The sequence below is a fragment of the Lemur catta genome, chromosome 7, assembly GCF_020740605.2.
Source record: "Lemur catta isolate mLemCat1 chromosome 7, mLemCat1.pri, whole genome shotgun sequence".
In the NCBI taxonomy this organism is placed as follows: domain Eukaryota; kingdom Metazoa; phylum Chordata; class Mammalia; order Primates; family Lemuridae; genus Lemur; species Lemur catta.
Genome location: NC_059134.1, coordinates 16,762,269 through 16,782,560, shown reverse-complemented (window position 1 = coordinate 16,782,560; position 20,292 = coordinate 16,762,269). Strand labels below are relative to the sequence as shown.

General features: G+C 44.5%; 1 protein-coding gene and 2 pseudogenes across 4 annotated transcripts; 1 reads left to right on the top strand and 2 right to left on the bottom strand.

Moving 5' to 3' along the window:
• Window positions 1-6,453: 6,453 nt before the first annotated feature.
• On the bottom strand, window positions 6,454-6,840 carry LOC123641209 (annotated as a pseudogene).
• A 1,077-nt stretch (window positions 6,841-7,917) lies between these two features.
• LOC123641962 lies at window positions 7,918-8,530 on the bottom strand (annotated as a pseudogene).
• A 3,635-nt stretch (window positions 8,531-12,165) lies between these two features.
• ACRV1 (acrosomal vesicle protein 1) lies at window positions 12,166-20,025 on the top strand. 4 transcript variants are annotated; one of them, XM_045555754.1, is made up of 6 exons: window positions 12,166-12,245; window positions 14,655-14,723; window positions 14,979-15,113; window positions 15,369-15,470; window positions 16,791-16,910; window positions 19,901-20,025. In XM_045555754.1, the coding sequence occupies exons 1-6, from the start codon at window positions 12,194-12,196 to the stop codon at window positions 20,023-20,025; spliced, it is 603 nt and encodes a 200-aa protein (XP_045411710.1). In that variant the 5' UTR covers window positions 12,166-12,193. The 4 variants fall into 4 exon arrangements, with proteins under 4 accessions (XP_045411710.1, XP_045411709.1, XP_045411707.1 ...); XM_045555753.1 differs by having other exon boundaries at window positions 14,847-15,083; window positions 15,429-15,470; XM_045555751.1 differs by having other exon boundaries at window positions 14,655-15,143; window positions 15,444-15,470.
• Window positions 20,026-20,292: the final 267 nt, after the last annotated feature.

Here is a 20,292-nt window from a genome sequence, read left to right as displayed (position 1 = left end):
AAATATTTTTCCTGAAACACCCAGTTAGCCCTAATCCTAGAATGCTCTGGATGGAGAGAGGGCAGTGCGACCTGTTGTTTAGCCCAGCCCTAGGGGATTTTTTTCTCTTCTCCCTGATCCTCCTTCCAGGGGCCAGTTGGCCAAGCTTCCAAAGGCCAGAGATTGTCCCAAGCTTCCATTCACACTCATTCCTGCAGCAGCAAAGACAGACAAGCCTTGTGTCAGCATGTGGGGGTTGCTGAGGAGCTCAACACCATACATTGTGCAGGAGTTGGGTGTGGGGGCAGAAGACATCAGAATCTTAGGCTGAGGAAACATGCATCATTTTAATAATTATGTTAATATAATATATTGGAAAATGCAAATAAAACTTAATTGCTTTTTTAGTACAAACTACATGAAATAATGCTTGACAAAAACATCTCAGTACATGGAGACGTTACAGAGCAGTCAGTCCCCTCTCGGCCACCATAAAGGTTTAAGGAGACCTCCTTAGGGTGTAGCAAGATTTTATGTTTAGCAAAAAATGGTGTACATTTCTTTAAAGATTAAGAAAGTGGTGAGGTACGGCCCTGGCTCCCAGGCAGAGTGGGAGAAGAGAGGACAGAAGAGGGGGATGGAGGACAGGCAGTGGGAAAGGAGAACAGAAATAGAAAGGCTACGAGTGCTAACCTAGGATCCAAAAACGTGCCGTTCGTGGGGCAGTAAGGAAGGCAGCCCAGGTCATACCATGGACATTTGGACAGCAATACCTCACAAAAACAGAAAGTGCTCCTGCAGTTGGTTTCTCAGGTCCATGTGGACAGGCCCAGGGCCTGGGAACCTTGGAGTGGACTAGAGGCCCTCGAGTCCTCTCAGAATCCTCCACACCAGGCCGTGGGAGGGAAGGCTACGGAGAAGCCAGGCCCTCTGCCTTCCCCCAGGGGAGGCTGATGATGTCAGGGCTTCAGAGGATGCCTGTGCAGGACACAAAGGATGATGGAGCTGAAAGAGCCTTGGCTGTGGGGCCCATGCCAGGCCTGGTTTAAAGACGGGAAAGGGACCCTGAGAGGGGAAGACTTGCTGGTACTTCAGGGAATAAGAAGCAAGAACAGGACCAGACTGGCCCAGTGGGCTTCTTCTGGGAGGCGGCACTGCCCTTTCACGGACCTGACAGACGGATAGGTTAGCAGCCTGAAGGAGAGGTTGGTAGCCATTTCCTCCCTCACCCACAAAACCTGGCAGAACAGGCAGGAGACGTGCTTGATGTGGCACATCCATTTCTGTGCGGTGGTGATGACTGGCGGTTGGGGGAAGGGTGGCAAGACTGTTTCCTTTGAAAACCATCATCTCTCTTGTCCCTCACAACGACAGGTGAGGAAGAAGCAGTAACTCGGTTCTCCCCAGGCAGGTGCACAGTCACCCAGGGGCTGCCAGAGACTCATGAAGGACCGAGCTCCTCTTTCAGGCCTGACCCCAGCAGAGAGCGTCTCCCCAGATCTGCACCATGTGGCCGACAGTCGGGGCCAGGATTCCTTGCTGATGCCCCTGAAATCTCCACCTCACATCTTCCCCTTCCCTGAGGACACGGAGCCAAAGAACGGGGCATCCTCCCAGCTGCCTCGTGTTGCTCCATAAAACTCCTCTCCGATCCTCCCCGCTGTTCTAGGACAGAGACACAGCGCAGTTATGGACCGTGGTGGCTTCACGAGACACTGCGTGTGTGCTGTTTGCTCCGTCTCCTCCCTCCCTTCCGTTCCAGGACGGCAGCCTGCTCCCTGGCACAGTGCCAAGGACTGGCAGCAGCAACGCTGTGCACGCACCCAGGGCAGGCACAGGCCTGGGCACCCAGCCCCAGGGAGCGTCCAGGGCGGGACCGCAGCTTGGCACCAAGGGGGCAGACCGCCAGGGATTCCAGGGGATGCAGATGCTCACATAAGCTTCTCTGATAGCTCTTGGCAGTCACCAGTGAGGACACAAGGTGCACACATGGGGCCGGGACATTAGTGTGAATTATTGCTCCTCCTCTGGCTTTCCCCACAGCCAAATTCCTGCCCATTGGTTTTAAGGACACTTCTCAGTTATTGAGTCAGATATGAATTCCTGTGCTATAGGTAGGGGTTTGAAAGATTTCAGTGTCCTGAAAATGAGCTTGTCATTCACATTTTCCAGGTTACAAGTACACGGATTTTGCCCAGTTTTGTGCCGGAAAATGCTTAACAACTGGCACATGGAGTGAGGAAGGGTGGGGAGAGTCCGGATTTGTACCATTTTCAGATTTCTGTGGTGTCCGTGGCAATTTCAAGCTATCATCTGGCATCACTGAATGGGGAGTTGAGATATGCAGTAGAACAATGTTATATAGTATTTCCACCATGTAGATATACTAGAATTAAATAACCTTAAAAGCATAAACAATAGTAATAAGTAGTAAAATTTTAAGAAGTGAGGAGAATTTGAGTATTATTGTTTTTTTTTGTTTGTTTGTTTTTTTGAGACAGAGTCTCGCTCTGTTGTCCGGGCTAGAGTGAGTGCCATGGCGTCAGCCTAGCTCACAGCAACCTCAAACTCCTGGGCTCAAGCGATCCTACTGCCTCAGCCTCCCGAGTAGCTGGGACTACAGGCATGCGCCACCATGCCCGGCTAATTTTTTCTATATATATATATATGTTTTTAGCTGTCCATATAATTTCTTTTCTATTTTTAGTAGAGACGGGGTCTCGCTCTTGCTCAGGCTGGTCTTGAGCTCCTGAGCTCAAACAATCCGCCCGCCTCGGCCTCCCGGAGTGCTAGGATTACAGGCGTGAGCCACCGCGTCCAGCCTTATTGTTTTAAATATAATTTATTTGTCAGTTTCTATAAGTTAATCTTTTATTATACCCATATTCAACAACCGGCTCTTAAAGTCCCTGGAACATTCCAGCGGCCCTCACAGGCCGGCGCCGGTCGGCCCCCAGCACCCCACTGCACGAGCCACGGTTACGTGAAGGTTCTCGAGTGAAAGGTGGGAATTGCTCTATCCCTTTACTCACACAACTCCCAGGGACGTCACCCGTCCTATCCCTGAGTTATCACAGACAGACAGAGCTATGTGGGCACCAAACGGAAGATTTCCCCACCTTTGAATAGGGCTTTCGTTTCAGGCTTTACGAACCGTGACGGTGGAGAAGGAACCGTGTCCACAGCGCGGTGCAGGCTGTGTGAGCAGCGTGTGCTGCCAGGCCACGGCGGGCTGTGCAGCCAGGAAGCTTAGCTGTACAGGCCCTGATCCTCGAGACCTTTCTCTGCAGTTTCTGCAAAAGACTCAGAGGAACCTTATTGCTCGGGATCCTTATGTGGACTCACTGACTACGGGACTTTGGACATTGAGTGACAACTACCCTGAATCTTCCCCCAGAGAAATGGGAAGTGGATCTGTCAGACCCCCAGTGAGTTCTACTCTTGAGACCCACAGAAGCCCCAGTGTAATCAGTCCCTGCTCCTCTACTCTGTGAAACATTGTTAATCAATCCTCTATTCCCCAGCATGCCACCCCTCTCACTTGTGTTTATGTGATAATAACCTATAATTAAAATCAAATTATAAGCAATAAAAATATTGTGCGAGGTTCCTGATGTTTCCAGCTGAAAAAACATTGTTCTTAAAAATCTGCTTGCAAATTGGCTTCAAAGTAACCTAAGGAGGAAGTTGGAGTAGTGAAGGGGAACAGATAAAATAAGACTGGTCACGAGTGCATGACAGTTGAAGCTGTGTGACAGGTATGTCAGGATACTCTGTACTTTGGTATATGTTTGAAACTTCGCAAACTCCAAAAATTGGCAGATGGGGGCATAAATCCTTACATGGAAAGCCAGCTGATCAATGCCTTATTTTAAATGGTTTCAGGGATAGTGGAGAAGTCATCGTTTTAATATGTGTGTCCATTAAGGCATAGTTAGTGACTTATTTCTCCCTGATTATGTAGGTCTCCAGGGCGGAGGGCTGGCCTTTGTATTTGCTTAGGGCTGCAGAGTCAGGACACTGGTACCTGACAGTGGCACCCTGAGGTACATTGACAATGCAACTTCTGCACAACTGGACTATATCACTGTGACTGTCCTTATCATGGGCCCCTGACTGGGTTTCCCTAAGAGGAATCACAGAATTGATTCTATCACATATTGAACCACCAATGCTGCCTTGGAAGGAATTGGGGAGTGAGCAAAAACACCCCATTGCATGGTGCATTCCTGACATGTTAATAGCGTTTATGTCTCCAAAATGTTTCCTAGATGTGGAAGGCATGGTGAGAGGGAAAGGCAGGTGGCAATGAGTGCCACGTGTAGAGTTGGAACTTAATTGTGAATATCTTGTGAAATGTCCCTTCTGCTTTCTGATGACTTCTGCTTTTACAGGTGATCTTGGGGCACACACATTGACAGTGGATGATGATTTCTCTGCAGCTTCTTCTAGGAAGTTGTTCCTTGTCCATTCTATGGTCTCAGTGTTCTTGGATTTCTTCACTGTTTCTATACTCTCAGCCTCAGTCTAGCTCGCATACCTGCCTGGATTTGGCTCCCAGAGGTCAGTTACAATCATTTTACTCTCCTGCTCAAAATTCTTCAATGGTCTGTGTAATTAAGTATGAACTCTTCAGCTTGGCATTCAAGATCCTCCCCAAATGGCTCTCTCCTTATACCCAGTCCTCCCAGCCTTCACTCCAGCAGCACCTCCACCCCCAACTTGTGACAACAAAAAATATCGGCAGACATTGACAAATGTCTCCTGGAGGGGAAAATCACTTCCTTTGGGAATCAGTCATTGTCCTATCCAAAATGACACTCTCATAGAAGTGTTTCTTGATGTTCTTTTCTCCTGCTCTTGCCCCCAACAGTTCCTGTTTTCATTGTAATCTCCCTTGGGACACTGAACTATATTGAGGCTTACTATTATCATTATTTGTGAACAGGTAATCCCTTTTGTTCCTACTTACAATGTCTTTCTGTCCTTGGGAGACCACTCACTGTACAACTGTAGAAGAAATCAAAGCAAGAATACACCTTGGGCTCTGAAGTCAGCTGACCGCATTAGGGCTTCAGAGTTAAAACCTATTTATTGTATGATCCTGGAGATGGTATTTAACTTCTCTTATCCTTTCATTACTTGTTAGAAGGGGATAAGATGTTAAAGTGAAGATAAAGAAATCAGGGCATCATTTTTTGCACAATTCTGCACCTGGCAGAGGTTGGTGCCTAAGAAGAGTTTGAGCACTGAGGCTCCCCTATGCTGTGGGAAGATGTCACTCATCCCTGTGCCTCTGAGAGCAGAGCCTGTGAGGGACAAGCATGTGTATGCACAGGTCAGGTCAGGAGCAGTGGGCAGTGGCCTGGAGTTGGGAGCTGGCCTTGGAGCTCATAGGCTCCTCCTGCTTCCTGGTCATTTTCCCTGGAGCTGTGGCCCTGGAATGTGTCCAACATACACCATTACCAGTCATGGGGAATTATGGAGTCATGAAAATTATGGGATGTTTAGTCAAGATAAACTGGATTAACAACATATGCAATTTCTCAGAATCTCTTCTCTATAATATAGGGATAATACGTGGCTGGTAGCACTGCTGTAAAAGAAAAGCAATAATTAGACATTTACTATAGTATCAGCAAAACTAAAACCCTGAAGGGACGGAGAACCGGAATACTCAATGAGCAGGCTTTATAAATGCCTGCATATGCCAGGGACTGTGCTGAGTGTGTCCTCCTTCATCACCTGATTTAACCTCAGAAGCCTGAGACATCAGCACCGATACCATCCCCACTTTACAAATGAGACCAGAGGGGCTCAGAGACGGTGAGTCTTTTGCCAAGGTCATACAGCCAGACCTAACAGAGCTGTTTCAACCTCAGATCTGGTTGGGACCCTTTGCTTTGTGACACAGTGCCAGGAAAAGCCACAAATCAGTGGGGCAGGGACCAGAACATGTGGAGGGATGCACACAAGGAAGAACTGATGCACTTGCAGTTCTCTCCTTCCTCTCTGCTTGGTCTGGCTCCCAGTCAGCACCAACTTGAGAGGCCTCCTGCTGGCAATTAGGTCATCACAGACCTCCAGGAAGATTGTGAATGCACAATGGACCAGAGTCGGTGGTCTGGAGAGGTCAGGAAAGGATTCCTGTTGAATATACTACGAGAGGCAAATGAGAAGGGAGCGCCTCTATGAAGCTTGTCCAGATCTGTCAGAGTATCAGGGGATCAGGGAACATCCCCATGGGCATAGAGTGCTCATTGAGAAGATCAGCCATCCTGTCCCAAATCCCACCCTACACCCAACACCCAAACCCACTCTCCCCACCACTCTCAGTTCCTTCTCCTGGGATTCCCCTCCATGTAACAGTCAGGGTTTGCACTGTTTCTGATTCCTCCATTGTAGACATTATCTATCAAGTTTTTCTTTTTTTTTCCTCCCCCATTGAGGCATTTATAAGTATGTATTACATCACTAGAAAAAGAATCTCAGGATTTTTCCTCCTGAGTGTTTTCTTCTTGCTTCTTCCAGGTTCATTATGTAAGCTGAAGTTGTCAGTGCAATGAAACCAAACTGGCAGGATGGGAGATGATTCTGCCATTTTTCTATAACTTCTAGTTGCACATCAAATCTGGGGCTGATCATTCCACACGTTTAACCTGCCTATAAGGTTCACAACAATTTTCCAAGCTGTGTGATCATCAATGATTCAAATTCACCAGTGTAACCATGCTTCATCATCATAGTTAGAAACTGGACAATGACTTTGGAGCACGGCCTTATAAGAACCTCATGTTTGCCTCTCTTCTCGGCATTGCTGATGCTCTTCAGAGCTTCAGCCAGGACATTCATGTACACCATTGTGACGGGATGTAAACATGGCAGAAAGAGCTCTATCAATTTTTTTTCCCCCACATCCAGGGCAAAAGAATTTCAGAAAGTTGGCTTTGACATTCAAGCCTCTGACCCAGTGTCAGCAACTGTCTACCTTTAGGTCTCTTATATTTGAGATTACAACCCCCCATTCTTCAAACCACAGAAGGCTAGTATCCCACTATTTGTAGAAGAGAGCCCTTCTGATACAGGACATCATTTTTTTGAGACTGTAGGGTCTTTCTTCTGGAACTATTCAATTTCTCCAGAGAAAAATGTCCTGATCCCTTGCCTAGGTACGGTGAGGTTGATAGAGAACCTGTCCACCAGTATTCAGGAAGTTGGGAAGAAAAGAGAACTGGAGACCTCACCATTCAGTATTCAAACTCCTACTTAATCCTCCAGGTTTCAGTATGACATCTCATCTCCATTCCCTAACCCTGTACCTAGTAATCCCTGCACTAAGCCTTTCAGCAAAGAACATATACATCTCCCCTCTCCTAAGGCAATGGAGGTGGGGTTGTTACATAGGTGTATGAAATAGGGATAGTTGGTAGTTGGATATCTGGGTCTGAACTCAGGAGAGAGGAAGGATCTGAGGGTCTTGCCCTCTCCTGTATAGGTTCTTCAGCAATCTTTTTGTCAGCAGCAACCCACACTTTCTGGTAGTCATGGGGTACAGCAGCTTGACTCTTGCCACTATCCTCCTCTACAGGCACTGCGATTTTACCTTCTGTTCTGCTAAATCAGTTACCTCTCTTCTATCCCTTTAATGTGTCACAAAATGTAGTTTCTGGCTTACAGATATAGTTTCATTAAAAAATAAATGTAGCTTCATGACATTAATGCTGATCCATTCTGTCCCTTTCCAAGGCTGCGAGTATATTCATTCATTCCCAGAAATGCATCTGTTTACAGTTCAGGACAAACATTACTCTCTCAGAGAATACCAAACAGATTAATTGGTGGAAGACACCTCAAATCCCCCTTATCATCAAGGAGTACAATATCCTTTGTGTGCCAGAAACTCTGCAGCATACCTAACCAAATATTATTTTATTTTTATTATTTTTTCTCATCCGAAATCTTTTTAATAAGACAGTAGGGTCCAGGGTTAGTTTTTGTAGCCTCAGTGGCCCATCGGCCTCTGGCACGCTCGAACTTCCGGGCCTTGGAGCGGACAGTGTTTGATGTGGCTGTGCAGGGTTCCTGGGGCCTTGCCGAGATGCCGGTACACCTCTCGGCCCTTTCAAGGACCGGAAAGCAGGATGGTGCCACGGTCCTTGGAGGAGTCCAGGGCCAGCTGGTCAAAGGTGAGGATCTTGTGCCTGCCCTTGAGGATGCCGCTGCAGGCCAGGCTGCTCACGGGCAGCGCATACACCTTCAGTTTGGGCATCTCCTGCTCCCGCACATCATCTGTTGCGGTCCCCACAACCACAATGGTTTTGTTTTCCCGGCCAGGAAGCTTCCTCTTCTGGATCATCCGGGAAAGGGACAGAGGTGGTCAATTGGTGTGACTCATAAACCACCTCTTCAGCACAACCTGATTGAAGGTGGAATTGGTTTGTCTGGCCAGAAACCTGTCCAGCTTGCCCAAAAGCCTTAGGTAAATGTCCTGGCTCTTGGGCCCCTTGCAACGAACCTTTCGGTCCTTGTTGTGGTGGATGTGGACTCCCATGATGGTGCCTCCTGCTCAACAGGCCTGGAACGGGTGGGGAAAGCCTCCAGAGAGTGGTGCCGTCATGACCCATAACCAAATTTTAGAAGTCAGTTTTGGCAACAAAAAGGAAAGTTCTGATGAGGGCAACAGAGACCAGAAAGGAAGCTGTTTTTTTCAGTGGTTCAGGGGAAGAAGACGAGAGTCTGAACTTGGGTAGTGTTAGTGGGGAAAGAGAGCAGCTGGCAAACTGAAGAGCTAGTCACAGGTAAAAATTGATGTGTGAAGTGAGGGCAAGGGAAGACAGGATGGTACCCAGGATTCTGGTTTGGGATCTGAGTTTATCATGGGGTCAGTTACTGAGCTAAAGGTATCAGGAGCAGAACTGGAGTAGAAAGGATGAATTCAGTATTATAAATGTTGAGTTTGAGATGTTGTGAGATGTGCAGATAGGAATGACCAGCTAGTTGTTGGATACATGGGTATGAACTAAAGAGAGAGGTCTGTGGGCCAGATTTGTAGGTGGTGATTATCATGGATCAGATTTCCCAGGGAGTGTGTGCAGAGTTAAGAATTAATTCCTTGTCATCAGGAAGATGCGATGAAGAAGTACATTTCAGGAGAATGGAGAAAATGCAACTATAGATATCATTGCATATTCAGAGAATAACTAGAAGTTGTGTATGCATGTGGCTTGGCATGAAGCCTAGTATGAAGATGGAAGAAGGGAAAAGGAGGAGGAGTAGAAAGATAAGACTGAGGAAGTAAATGTGGGGACAAATTATGAAAAGTCTTGATGACTTCCACCGGCCATAGCATAAATGAAGTATGCTTTTCAGTTTTACTGCCTTCCTCCCCACAACTTGGGGGAAGCCTCGGAATGCTTACCACACCTATGGCCCCTTCCCTAGGTTTCTCAACATAGATCACCATGCTAGGTATCACATAGCCCCTCCACTCAGGCCACCGTGAATTGCATGGAAGGCCTATGTAGCCTGCCAATAGAATTTTGTGCAAAAGGGACAAGAATAAGAGTAAATCATTCAGAGTCCCTCTCTTGGAAATTCTGAAAGTGAGGAGAGTCAATAGTGAATATTATGGCCAGAAGCCAAAAAACAAACAAAGGCACTTCTCAGGAGACGTTATGATAGGTAAACAGAAGCCATGAGCAGACAGAAGTAACGAACACTCAGGAGGCATGAGACAGCAATACGTAGAATTTGTGTGTAAGCTGACATTACAAAATAAAAAGAATACAGTGATTTCAGAACAAGAAGAGCAGAAAGAACATACGCAGGGAGGAAGACTAGAAGAAACTAAAAGCCCACAAGATTGATTACTAGGACTGCCGTGTATCCAGAACTACCTTTCAAGGTCTCCACGAGCCTGCCCCTAGATGGAATGTATTCCCTAAATATCTATCTATATAATTCCCCATTACTTAAGGTAAACGGAATGAGGCATGTGTCTCATCTCCTCTGTGTTCTTTTCTGTTATACTCTTCTAGATTTCTTGGCTTGCTCATCCTCCCTTTGGCTACAAATACTGGTCTCAGCGTGAGAGTCTAAATGACCTTTCAACTCAGCTCTCCAGAGGCCATTGTCTGTCTGTGTTCCAATTATAAATTCCTGTTAGGGGACTTCATTTGGTTCAGCTCATCTTTTCGAACTAGGCCACAAAAATAACAAGGGCTGAGCTGGATGGTTCTTCAGTTCATTTAGGGGCATTAGAAATGGGAACATCATCCAGTGGAATGCTTTAAAATAAAAATAAAAATAAAAATAAAAAAATAGAAAGAAAGAAACAGGAACATCAGCTCATCTAGGATGGAAGAGATTGGCAGAGGAAGGAGGCAGGGATGCAATCCCTCTGGATGTCTTGGCTCAGAACTCTTCAACTCTCAGAGTGAATTCTCCATCACCACATCTTCTTATATATGGTGTGCACAGATGCTCACAAGTTTGGCTTTGATGGGCCAGACTGCTGGGCACAGGGAGAAAGTTTCCATGATAAAGCCCAGGGAAAACCAGCTTGGGTGACATTGGGATGCAGTCCTTTAAAGCAAATCTCAAGAAAAGAGGGAGAAAAGAGAGAGAGGAGGCAGGGATGTTTCACAAAGTTCTGGTAGTTATAAAGAGAGGTGCTGCCAACAAAATAACTGGTAGTTGGGACAGATAGCACCTCTTCCTTTGCACTAATTTCTATCACTTATATCAACAAAAGTCTGACCCAATGTGATCTCGTAGCTGTTCCTCCAAACTAACTCCCCATGGAGGAAAGGAACTATTACTAGCATACTCTTTCATGGCTTTCTCTACTCCAAAGGAGCCCAGCCGAAGTTCAGAAATCCTAGTTCTATCTTCCAACTGAAGCCAAGTAACTTTTAACCCCTGGTGATACAGTTTTCAATTGATCCAGAACCTTAAGCCAGCCCACTCTAGGGACTCTCTATAGATTCCCCTCCATGAGGCAGAGAAAGGCCCCAAAAAGGCAATTCATTCATTCTTTCATTCAGGAAAAGTTTATAAGTGTCTATTATGTGGCAAGCATGCTGGTAGGTATGAATTACAACAGTAATCAAGAGGATAGGATCTCCAAGATTTAAAAGAAAAAGAAAGGATCCTTGCTTTTCAAGGAGCTTAGAGTCCAATAGGAGACATAAACATGAAACAATTATAACAGTGACAAATGCATCTATTCTATATCTAGCATTCAGTGGTATATGTAACAAAATGGTCCAAGAGGGCTGGGAAGGGAAGAAGAAAGAGATGGGGGCTAGAGGATCTTTGCCACCCAATCCCCCAAGAGTTCTGGCTTTATACCAGATACTCATCTTCTGTATGCATCTTCTCAGCTTGGCTGCCCCCTTGGTAGAAATTACAGCTCAACACACAGCTTTCAACCATCCTTTGTTGATCCCTTTACTCTGCTGATATCTGTGTATCATCTGTTCCAGGTGCCACCTGTTTCCTGCCAAAACCATGATCATTAAAGGTCCATATGAAAAGACTATTTATAGAAGTGGGCATCGTTAAGAAAAAAAAGAAAGAAAGAAAGAAAAGGAAAGTTGGGGTGTTAGCACAGCAGGAAACCATTATCATCCCTAGGCCTAAGGGGCAGGGGAGGAAAACATGTTACCATAGCCTGGTAGAGAGCTGGAGCCATGAAAGAAAGGACAACCAACAGAAGCTTTGCCATGTAAAGACCCGGTCAGTGCCAACTGTGGCAGGAGGGGAATAGGAAAAATATCTTTCTCTGCATCTCTCTTCTCCCCTCCAGTCAAAGATTGATTTAGACAGCCAAACACAAAATAACCAGCCAATCACATCTCATTGTCAAGAACAGCTTAAAAAGAGAATGGATATCTTTTAAACTTTATTACAAAGACTATTATTTTAGTAATACTTTTTTTTTTTTTAAGATAGGGCAGATAGCCCTAACAAACCACCTTGCACATAGAAAATACTCATTAGCCTTCACTAGTGGAGTATGTCATGGGTTGCTAAGGGCCAACCTGCTTGAACAGGCTACATGGGGACCTCAGTGCACAACCCATTGTGAGGAAATGTGGTTTGTTTCTGAGGTTCTAGAATTCCTAGAGCTCTGATTCAGAGCTTCTGCTCACAGTTTTCTTCACTACTCTTGGGGTCCCCACACTAGGGTCCCCTTTTTCTCTAAATCCAGATGAACAAGTTTCTCCTACTGATGAGTCTTCACTTGCTTGGATTTGCCAGAGGTGAGTCTTAAATACGCTTTGGGTAGATACATAACAGGCCTTCTTTTTTTTTGAGAGAGTCTCACTCTGTTGCCTGGGCTAGAGGGCCGTGGTGTCAGCCTAGCTCACAGCAACCTCAAACTCCTGGGCTCAAGCGATCCTCCAACCTCAGCCTCCCGGGTAGCTGGGACTACAGGTATGCACCACCATGCTCGGCTAATTTTTTCTATATATATTTTTAGCTGTCCATATAATTTCTTTCTATTTTTAGTAGAGATGGGGTCTCGCTCTTGCTCAGGCTGGTCTTGAACTCCTGAGCTCAAACAATCCGCCCGCCTCGGCTTCCCAGAGTGCTAGGATTACAGGCGTGAGCCACCACCACACCCGGCCCATAATAGGCCTTCTTTAAGGTGTTTCAGCCATTGAAGAAGGAAGACCAGTCTCTTAGTTACCCAAACTAATTGGACTCAGAATCAAGAGTAGCTAAACAAATCCAATTCTGAGAGCTCCTAAACCAGTTGATTTCTTCTAATTATGGCTTTACGGTCTGAGGGGCCCACTGGCCTGGCACAGTCTTGTTCCTACTTCTTTTAGCCACTCAACATTTGTACCTGATACTCTGGGAGATGAGAGGATAGGCCTCCTGGTTCTGGAGAAGTCCAAATGGAGGTCTGTCCCTACCAATTCAGCATAAAGGATCCTTATGTAGTTAATTTACCAAGGAAAGACAGAAGGAGATGGGAATGTGACTTGCCCAGAAAGCTACCTTGGGAACACGGCAGTGATATAGGCCAGGGACCTTACAAGCCTCTCCTTTATGGCTGTGTTCTATCCATCCCGTTGTCTGTATCTCCTCTTTCAGGATCCCCCATTCATGGTGGGCTGTGTTCCCTCCTGCTTCCTACAGAAGAAAGAGGCCAGGAGGTCTGAGTTGTTAGTGAAATGACAACGTATTTTCTTTAATGTCAGCTGTCAGAGATTTTGCTTTTTCCTTTGTTAGACTTTGAAAAGTTGACTCAGAAATGTAGATACATAGCCACCAGATGGTAGTATGTGCCAGGCACCTGGTGAAGCAATGAGTCATAAACTGTAAGAATGACTAAAATTTAGTGTGCTTTTTCAAGCCTCTCTTCTATATCAGAAATATCTCTTTAATAAAACTTCTGTTAACTACTAAAGAACCAATCAAGTAGATACTATGTAATAAGTTTTTAAAATAAAAACCTCCTAAAAGCTTTACTAAATCTTACCTTTCCTTTATCAACATATTCTAACCCTAGTCTTACAGAAAGTCATTGATTGATTGATTATAAGTACTGCAATGCTCCCAGAATATGTGTCTATTGCAGGATTCTTCTAGAACTTGAGTACTCTGGGGCTATAGACTGCCTAAGCCTCAAAGATCCTGTAATTCCTCTCAGCTTTTGGCTAGGATTAATAGCTTGGTTCTTGTAATCTATCTACTTGTCTTCCTCTAGGCAGCTCCATCTAATCAAATTGTTCGGTGCTTCCATTCAATTAAAATGAAAGTTATACTTAAGGAATATTTGTCTGGCAGTCATTAGTGAGGTGGATTAAAGGTAAAAGAGACTGACCAGAAGAGAACAACCATTTAAGAATTTGGTAATTCCCAGTGTAAAGTAGAGAAAACTAATTGGGTACCTAAGCAATGATGCACTTCATTATTTTATTAAAACTCATGACAACTCCACGAAGTGGGTATAAATGGTACATTGCAAGGAGTCTCAATTCAGAGACATAAGATAGGCCAAGAATTTTTTATATTATTTACAGCAGCTTTGCTTTCTAAGTCCCCAACCACATGAATTGGGGATTGAGTGTGAGAAAAAACTTAACCTTACCAAATAAAGGTGCCTTCATCCCTTCTGATAATTTTTTGTGAGCTCATTAGATATTTGTCATCATCTACTTTAAAGTTGATCCTGTTTAAAGATTTAAATCTTCCACCTCTAACTTAGGCTAGAATTACTCAGGTATTGAAAACTACTTGCTTTCTCTCTCTCTCCCTCCTATCTCCATTCTTTTTGCCTTTCACCCATAGAGGAATGGGAGGGAGAGTTGGTGGTGGACTTCTAATTACACCAGTGACAGTACATTGATTTGCTGAGGCTGACTTCATCAAGGAGACACATTCATTTCCCTTCCGGCACTTTTGGTTCATGAGTGAGTGGGTACCCCTGTGCAGTTCTTAATACCATGGATCTTAAAATTCTTCCCTTCAATCCCAGAGGTGGTCTCTTAGGGTACTTAGTTGACTTCCCCCAATAGCTGCACTATCTTCAGGTGCCTGATCTAGGCCCACAGAAAACCTAGGAGTCTCACATTAGCCTCACTCTATATGAAAGTAGTCTTTTACCCCATTTTCTCTCTCCCCTTTACCATCTCTCTTCTGTTCCTTCTCCATTCCAGGAACATCAGGTTACCCTGATGAACCTCCTGGCTCTATGGATCATCACGCTTCAGTTCAACAACTTTCAGGTGAGTACTTTCCATTTGCAAACCCTTCAGATGCTGAGGCTTTATATGAGACTTCTTCAAGAGTGAACACTTTAAGTGAGCATGGTTCAAATGGGCGTGCTATGGCCGAGCACACTTCTGGAGAACATGCTGCCAGTGAACATGCTGCCGGTGAACACACTTCGGGTGAGCACGCTGCACGTGACCAGCCTTCGGGTGAGCATGCTGCTGGTGACCAGCCTTCGGGTGAACAGGCTTCGGGCGAGCACGCTGCAGGTGAACAGCTTTCGGGTGAACAGGCTTCGGGCGAGCACGCTGCAGCTGAACAGCCTTCGGGTGAACAGGCTTCGGGCGAGCACGCTGCAGCTGAACAGGCTTCGGGCGAGCACGCTGCGGCAGAACAGCCTTCCAGTGAGCATGCTGAGGCTGAACAGGCTTCAGGCGAACACACTGCGGCTGAACAGCCTTCCGGCGAGCACGCTGAGGCTGAACAGGCTTCAGGCGAACACGCTGCGGCTGAACAGCCTTCCGGCGAGCATGCTGAGGCTGAACAGGCTTCAGGCGAACACACTGCGGCTGAACAGCCTTCCGGCGAGCATGCTGAGGCTGAACAGGCTTCTGGCGAGCATGCTGCGGCTGAACAGCTTTCAGGTGAGCACGCTGCAGGTGAACAGGCTGCAGGTGAACAGGCTTCGAGTGAGCACGCTGAGGCTGAACAGCTTGAAGGGGAACAGCCTTCAGGTGCACCACTTTCAAGCACATCTTCAGGTGAGCAACATTTGGATGGGAAGTAAGGAATACATCAAGATAACCCAATTTTAGGGAATGAGTGTATAAGACACAATCACTAACACTTCACAAACAGCTCTTCCAAAGACTCTCCAGGTCTCTTCACCATAAAACCAAGAGGCATGATCCAGCTTTTGTGGGAGCCTGAAGGCTAAACAATTTGGAGGACCCCCTTTAAGAAAAATAACAAATACAAATGCTAGTAGCTCCTCCAATTCCACTCTCCATAAGAAATTATGAATACAAATGCCCACAGATTCCCTGGAAGAGGCTCATGGAAGTGAATTCTGAAGACTAACCTTCATTAGCTTTATGCTAAACCTGCCTCTTAACAAACTATGTTAGAATGCTGTGATTTGGCAAATCTTGTAAAGAGATGTCTAGCACTGCAGCTAGTGGTTGTTTATTTTTGTTTGTTGAACATAGAATGCAAACCTTTTGTCTGTTAGATCCAGAAATAAGTTCCTAGGACAACTGAAATTTTATGGCTCTTACTTAAAAGGGGTTGTTCAGGGAAGAAAAACAAGACCCAAAGTTTGATGACTCAAGTTATTACCAGACATAAATACTTCATATTTTACCCCACTGCGTAAGTATTATTATTCTAAATTTTCAGATGAGAGAAGTGAGGCTAATGTAATAATGTCCAATGTCACATGGCAAGAAAGTGGCAAGCCTTGGATTCAAACTTAGGTCTGTTCAAAGCCCAAACTCTTTCCACTTCTTTGTGCTTCCTGAACTAGGAGGGTTAGCAGTAGAGATACTAAAAGAGGCAATATGGAAGCATTTCAAAAAGAGTATCATTAGTGACCTTCAATATGGTCAATTTGAAAATGGATAATGATGCAGACTCTTTACAGGATTTGAATGCTGGAGCATTCTAACACAGCTTATTAATCAAATATGACTCCAAGTGCTTGTACCTTGTGGGTGAGTATGGCAGGGAGTACAAATGGGAGCCAATCACGTACTTTGCTCTTATTGCATTAGACACAACAGGAGGGCATCTAATTACAAATGCCCATGAAGCCAATGGAAATACAGACTGAAATAAAAGTATCAGAGCGATAAATTTGGGATTTATCAGCAATGAGGGTGGTCATAGATGAAGCATAAGAATGAAGGAATTTCCTCTGGAACATCTCTATCAGACACAGGGCCATCCGATCCCCAAGAACTCAGAAATGAATGTGCTATATCCAGGCTACTTATTGCCCATTATCCCTCCCCAGATGTGTGACTCAAAGTTATACAATTGGTCCATAAAGAAATTTCATCAAGCTTATGTTAAATTTTTAGGCATAATATTAAGTTGCCACGTATGCGCTTATATGAATGATCAAGGAAAATGTCTTCGTGGAGAGGGAATCTGCACCACTCAGAATGCCCAGCAGTGCATGTTAAAGAAGATCTTTGAAGGTAGGTGGGGACTGCATGAGACAATCTTTACCAGAGAACACATCAACCACCTTAAGTACTGATGAGGGCAGGGGCCTAGGGAGGGATCAAGGAACCGGAAAATTCAGAACCTTATGCTTTCCAGGAGTAAAAGTAGAATCCCAGGTACTGATGAAGAGACAAAGGCCCTTTTCTGCAGTCCCAAGACTTCTTAAAAAGAGGCAGGGAGACTGGTAAGCTCAGGACTCTGTGTCTGTTTTGTTCATGGTTACAAAGGCCCTTTTCTGCAGTCCCAAGACTTCTTAAAAAGAGGCAGGGAGACTGGTAAGCTCAGGACTCTGTGTCTGTTTTGTTCATGGTTACATATTCCTGGGACCTAGCACAATGTCCAGTATACGCCAGGCATTTAGTAAACATTAAATAAACAAATAAATAATTGTCTACAAGTTTATGTTTATAGGTTGCCAGACCTGTCTGACTATATTCCCCACACCTTCCTACCCTTACTTTCACTCCTCATCCGTAAAGTAAGGGATCTTGGTTGCTTCCATTCCATGAACCACACTCCCCTTGTGATCTGTTTGGTCCCTCACTAGATATGCCATTTTCCCCACATTTCTACACATGTGCATTCATCCATCACTCAATAAACATTAATGACACATACTATGAGCCCTTACAGAAAGATGAACCAAATATGAACTATGTACAAAGAGATTATGGTCTCATGAAAGAAATCATATCACAAAGGAGAAAATGATAAGTGTCCTAAGAAAGGCACTTAAAGTACAGGGAGTTCAGGTCAAGGAAAGATTAGAGGTACAGGAAAGCCTGGGATGGAGGTGGTATTCAGAAAGGCTTTGGGGGAACATTTAAGATTTGGGCCAGTAGCTCTCAATTTTGTTTGCACATTAGAATCACCTGAGCAGCTTTAAAAAATCCTAATGCTCAGGCTGCACCAATGCAATTAAATTAGAATCTTTGGGGATGGAATCCGGGCATTAATATATATATTTTTAAAGCTCCTAGATGATTCCAACATGCAGTTGAGATTAAAGAGAAATACTGATTTAGTCATACAGCAGTGGTTGATGAAGGATATTCCAGAAACAGGGAATTATGGAAGCAAAAGTCAGAAAAGTACAGGACATAAACAGGAAACATACCAGAATCTTTTCGGGGTGGCAAGGAGGGAAGTAGAACAAGATAAATTTGGAAAGGCATACCCATTGTGGTGTATCTAAAAAAAAAAGAAAGAAAGAAAATCTGCCTGCAGCCAAATTATATAAGACCTTCGATACCAGTTTGAGTTTGCATTTAGAATTTCTGAGCAACTTGATAAGATTAATGCTAATAATAGTTCTCCTTTATTTACCACCCCCCATATATATCAGTCATAACATACACTTTAAAATACGCTTTTTCATTTAATCCTCACAAAAATAGGATTTTTTTTTTCCAGGCTTCCTGCACGAGCAGGATTTTTTTTTTTTTTTCTGTTAACAGCAAAGGAACTGAAATTTAGAAAAGTGAAGTAGCTTGCCTAAAGACATATTACTTATTAGGAAAGGGCAGAGCCAGTATTCCATCCAGGTTGGTCAAATCTCTTAAGATAGATCACTCTGGAAGTAGGTTAGAGTGGACACAAGAGAACATGCTAAAGGGCTATTGCAATATTTTAATCAAAATGTAATGGGAACTTAATAACAGGGTAATGGATGAGAAAAAGACTTTTAATCTCTCTCCCATGTTTTTTCACTCATTCTGTATCCCTGCTTACATCCTACACTTACTCCAGCTATACAAGGAACCACTTCCTAAACAAAGTTTCATGTTTTCATGCTTTTTTTCCAGCTATGCTTCAGCCTGAAATGATCCTCCTTCCCCTCTGCACTTAGCCAAATTCTACCAATTCTTTATAGCTTAGTTCAGTACAACTTCCTTCCTCAGATCTTCCTTGATTCTATGCCCCCACAATTGAAATATCAAAATTAATCACTTATTTATTGTTTACACAGCATATAACATGGCATTTCCATCCCATCTCATGTTAATAATAATCTCAGTTCCTGACATCAAAGACCTTGATGTTATTAATCTTTGTATTCTCCAGCACCTAGCATTGCTCCTTACACACAGTAAGGGTTCCTTAACCTTAAATGTTTGATGAATGGAAATGGAGTGACAGAAAAAAGCATACCTTACATGAGTAGAATTGACAGACCTTCACAACAAACAGGAAAGGGCAAAAGGAGGAATCAGAGATAAAAGAGGTTTTGAGGAGGTGGTACAGAAAATATGTAAGGGAAACTCAGGCAAACAAGCAGGTTTGGGGAGGAAGGTGATGAATTTCATTTGGGGCATAGTAAGTTTTAGATGTCCTTAGCATACCTGCGTGGAGATGACAATCAGTTAGTTGGAAATGTGAGAATTCAACTTGGGAGAGCAGACATAATTGGCCCAGAGTAGACAAGCAGTAGATAAGACCCTGTCAGGAGAAAAAGAGTATCAAAAAAGAGGGTGTAGTCAACAATATTACGTGCATGCAAAGAAGTCAAAGAGTCCTGAGAAAAGGCTGCAGAATCTGATGAGTAGACCTCTATAACCTGTAAGAGGGAAGTTTCAGCACAGTAGGGTCATGATTCAGAGTGCCAGGGGCCAAGATGTGAATGGGAAGGAAGTTAAGGTGACGAGGATAGCCAGATCTCTGAAAAGGAAGGGACAGAATAGCAATGGTCAAGAGAAAGTATTTTTTGGTTTGGGAGAACTTGAGCATGTTTGTAAACCAAAAACGGAGCCAGTAGAGAGGAAGAGATTGAAGATACGAGAGGAGTGGGCAACTGATGGGGGCCAAGGTCCCAGAGGAGGCACATAGAAGAGAAGGGGTGGAGAAAGGATACACAAGTGGAGGTCTTGGCCATCCCTGCCTGGGGACATTGCAGACCATGGATAAAAGCTAAGGCTGGAGTAGGAAGCTTTCTGCTTATACAGTTTGTTTCTGCTTCTTTCAGGTGGAAAACTCCAATTCATGGTTCAGGGCTGTGAGAACATGTGCCCATCTATGAACCTCTTCTCCCATGGAACCAGGATGCAAATTATATGCTGCCGGAATCAAGCTTTCTGCAACAAGATTTAGAAGCCTGTGCCCTTGCTTCTTGTTCTGACTCAGGCAGCAAAAAAGCTCCATCACCTTACATGGCTCAATTTATATTTAGTTTCTTCTTCAGTCAACAACTAATCACACTTGCCTGAGCATCAGACAGGATATTCAAACATCTTATCTTTTCTCTCCTATTCATGCCCTACTATACATTCTTCTCTGTCTTCCCTGCTTCAACTCCATTTCTCAAAATCCCTGATTTTTTTTTCCCCAATAAATTCCACATGGTCAAAGAACATAGGC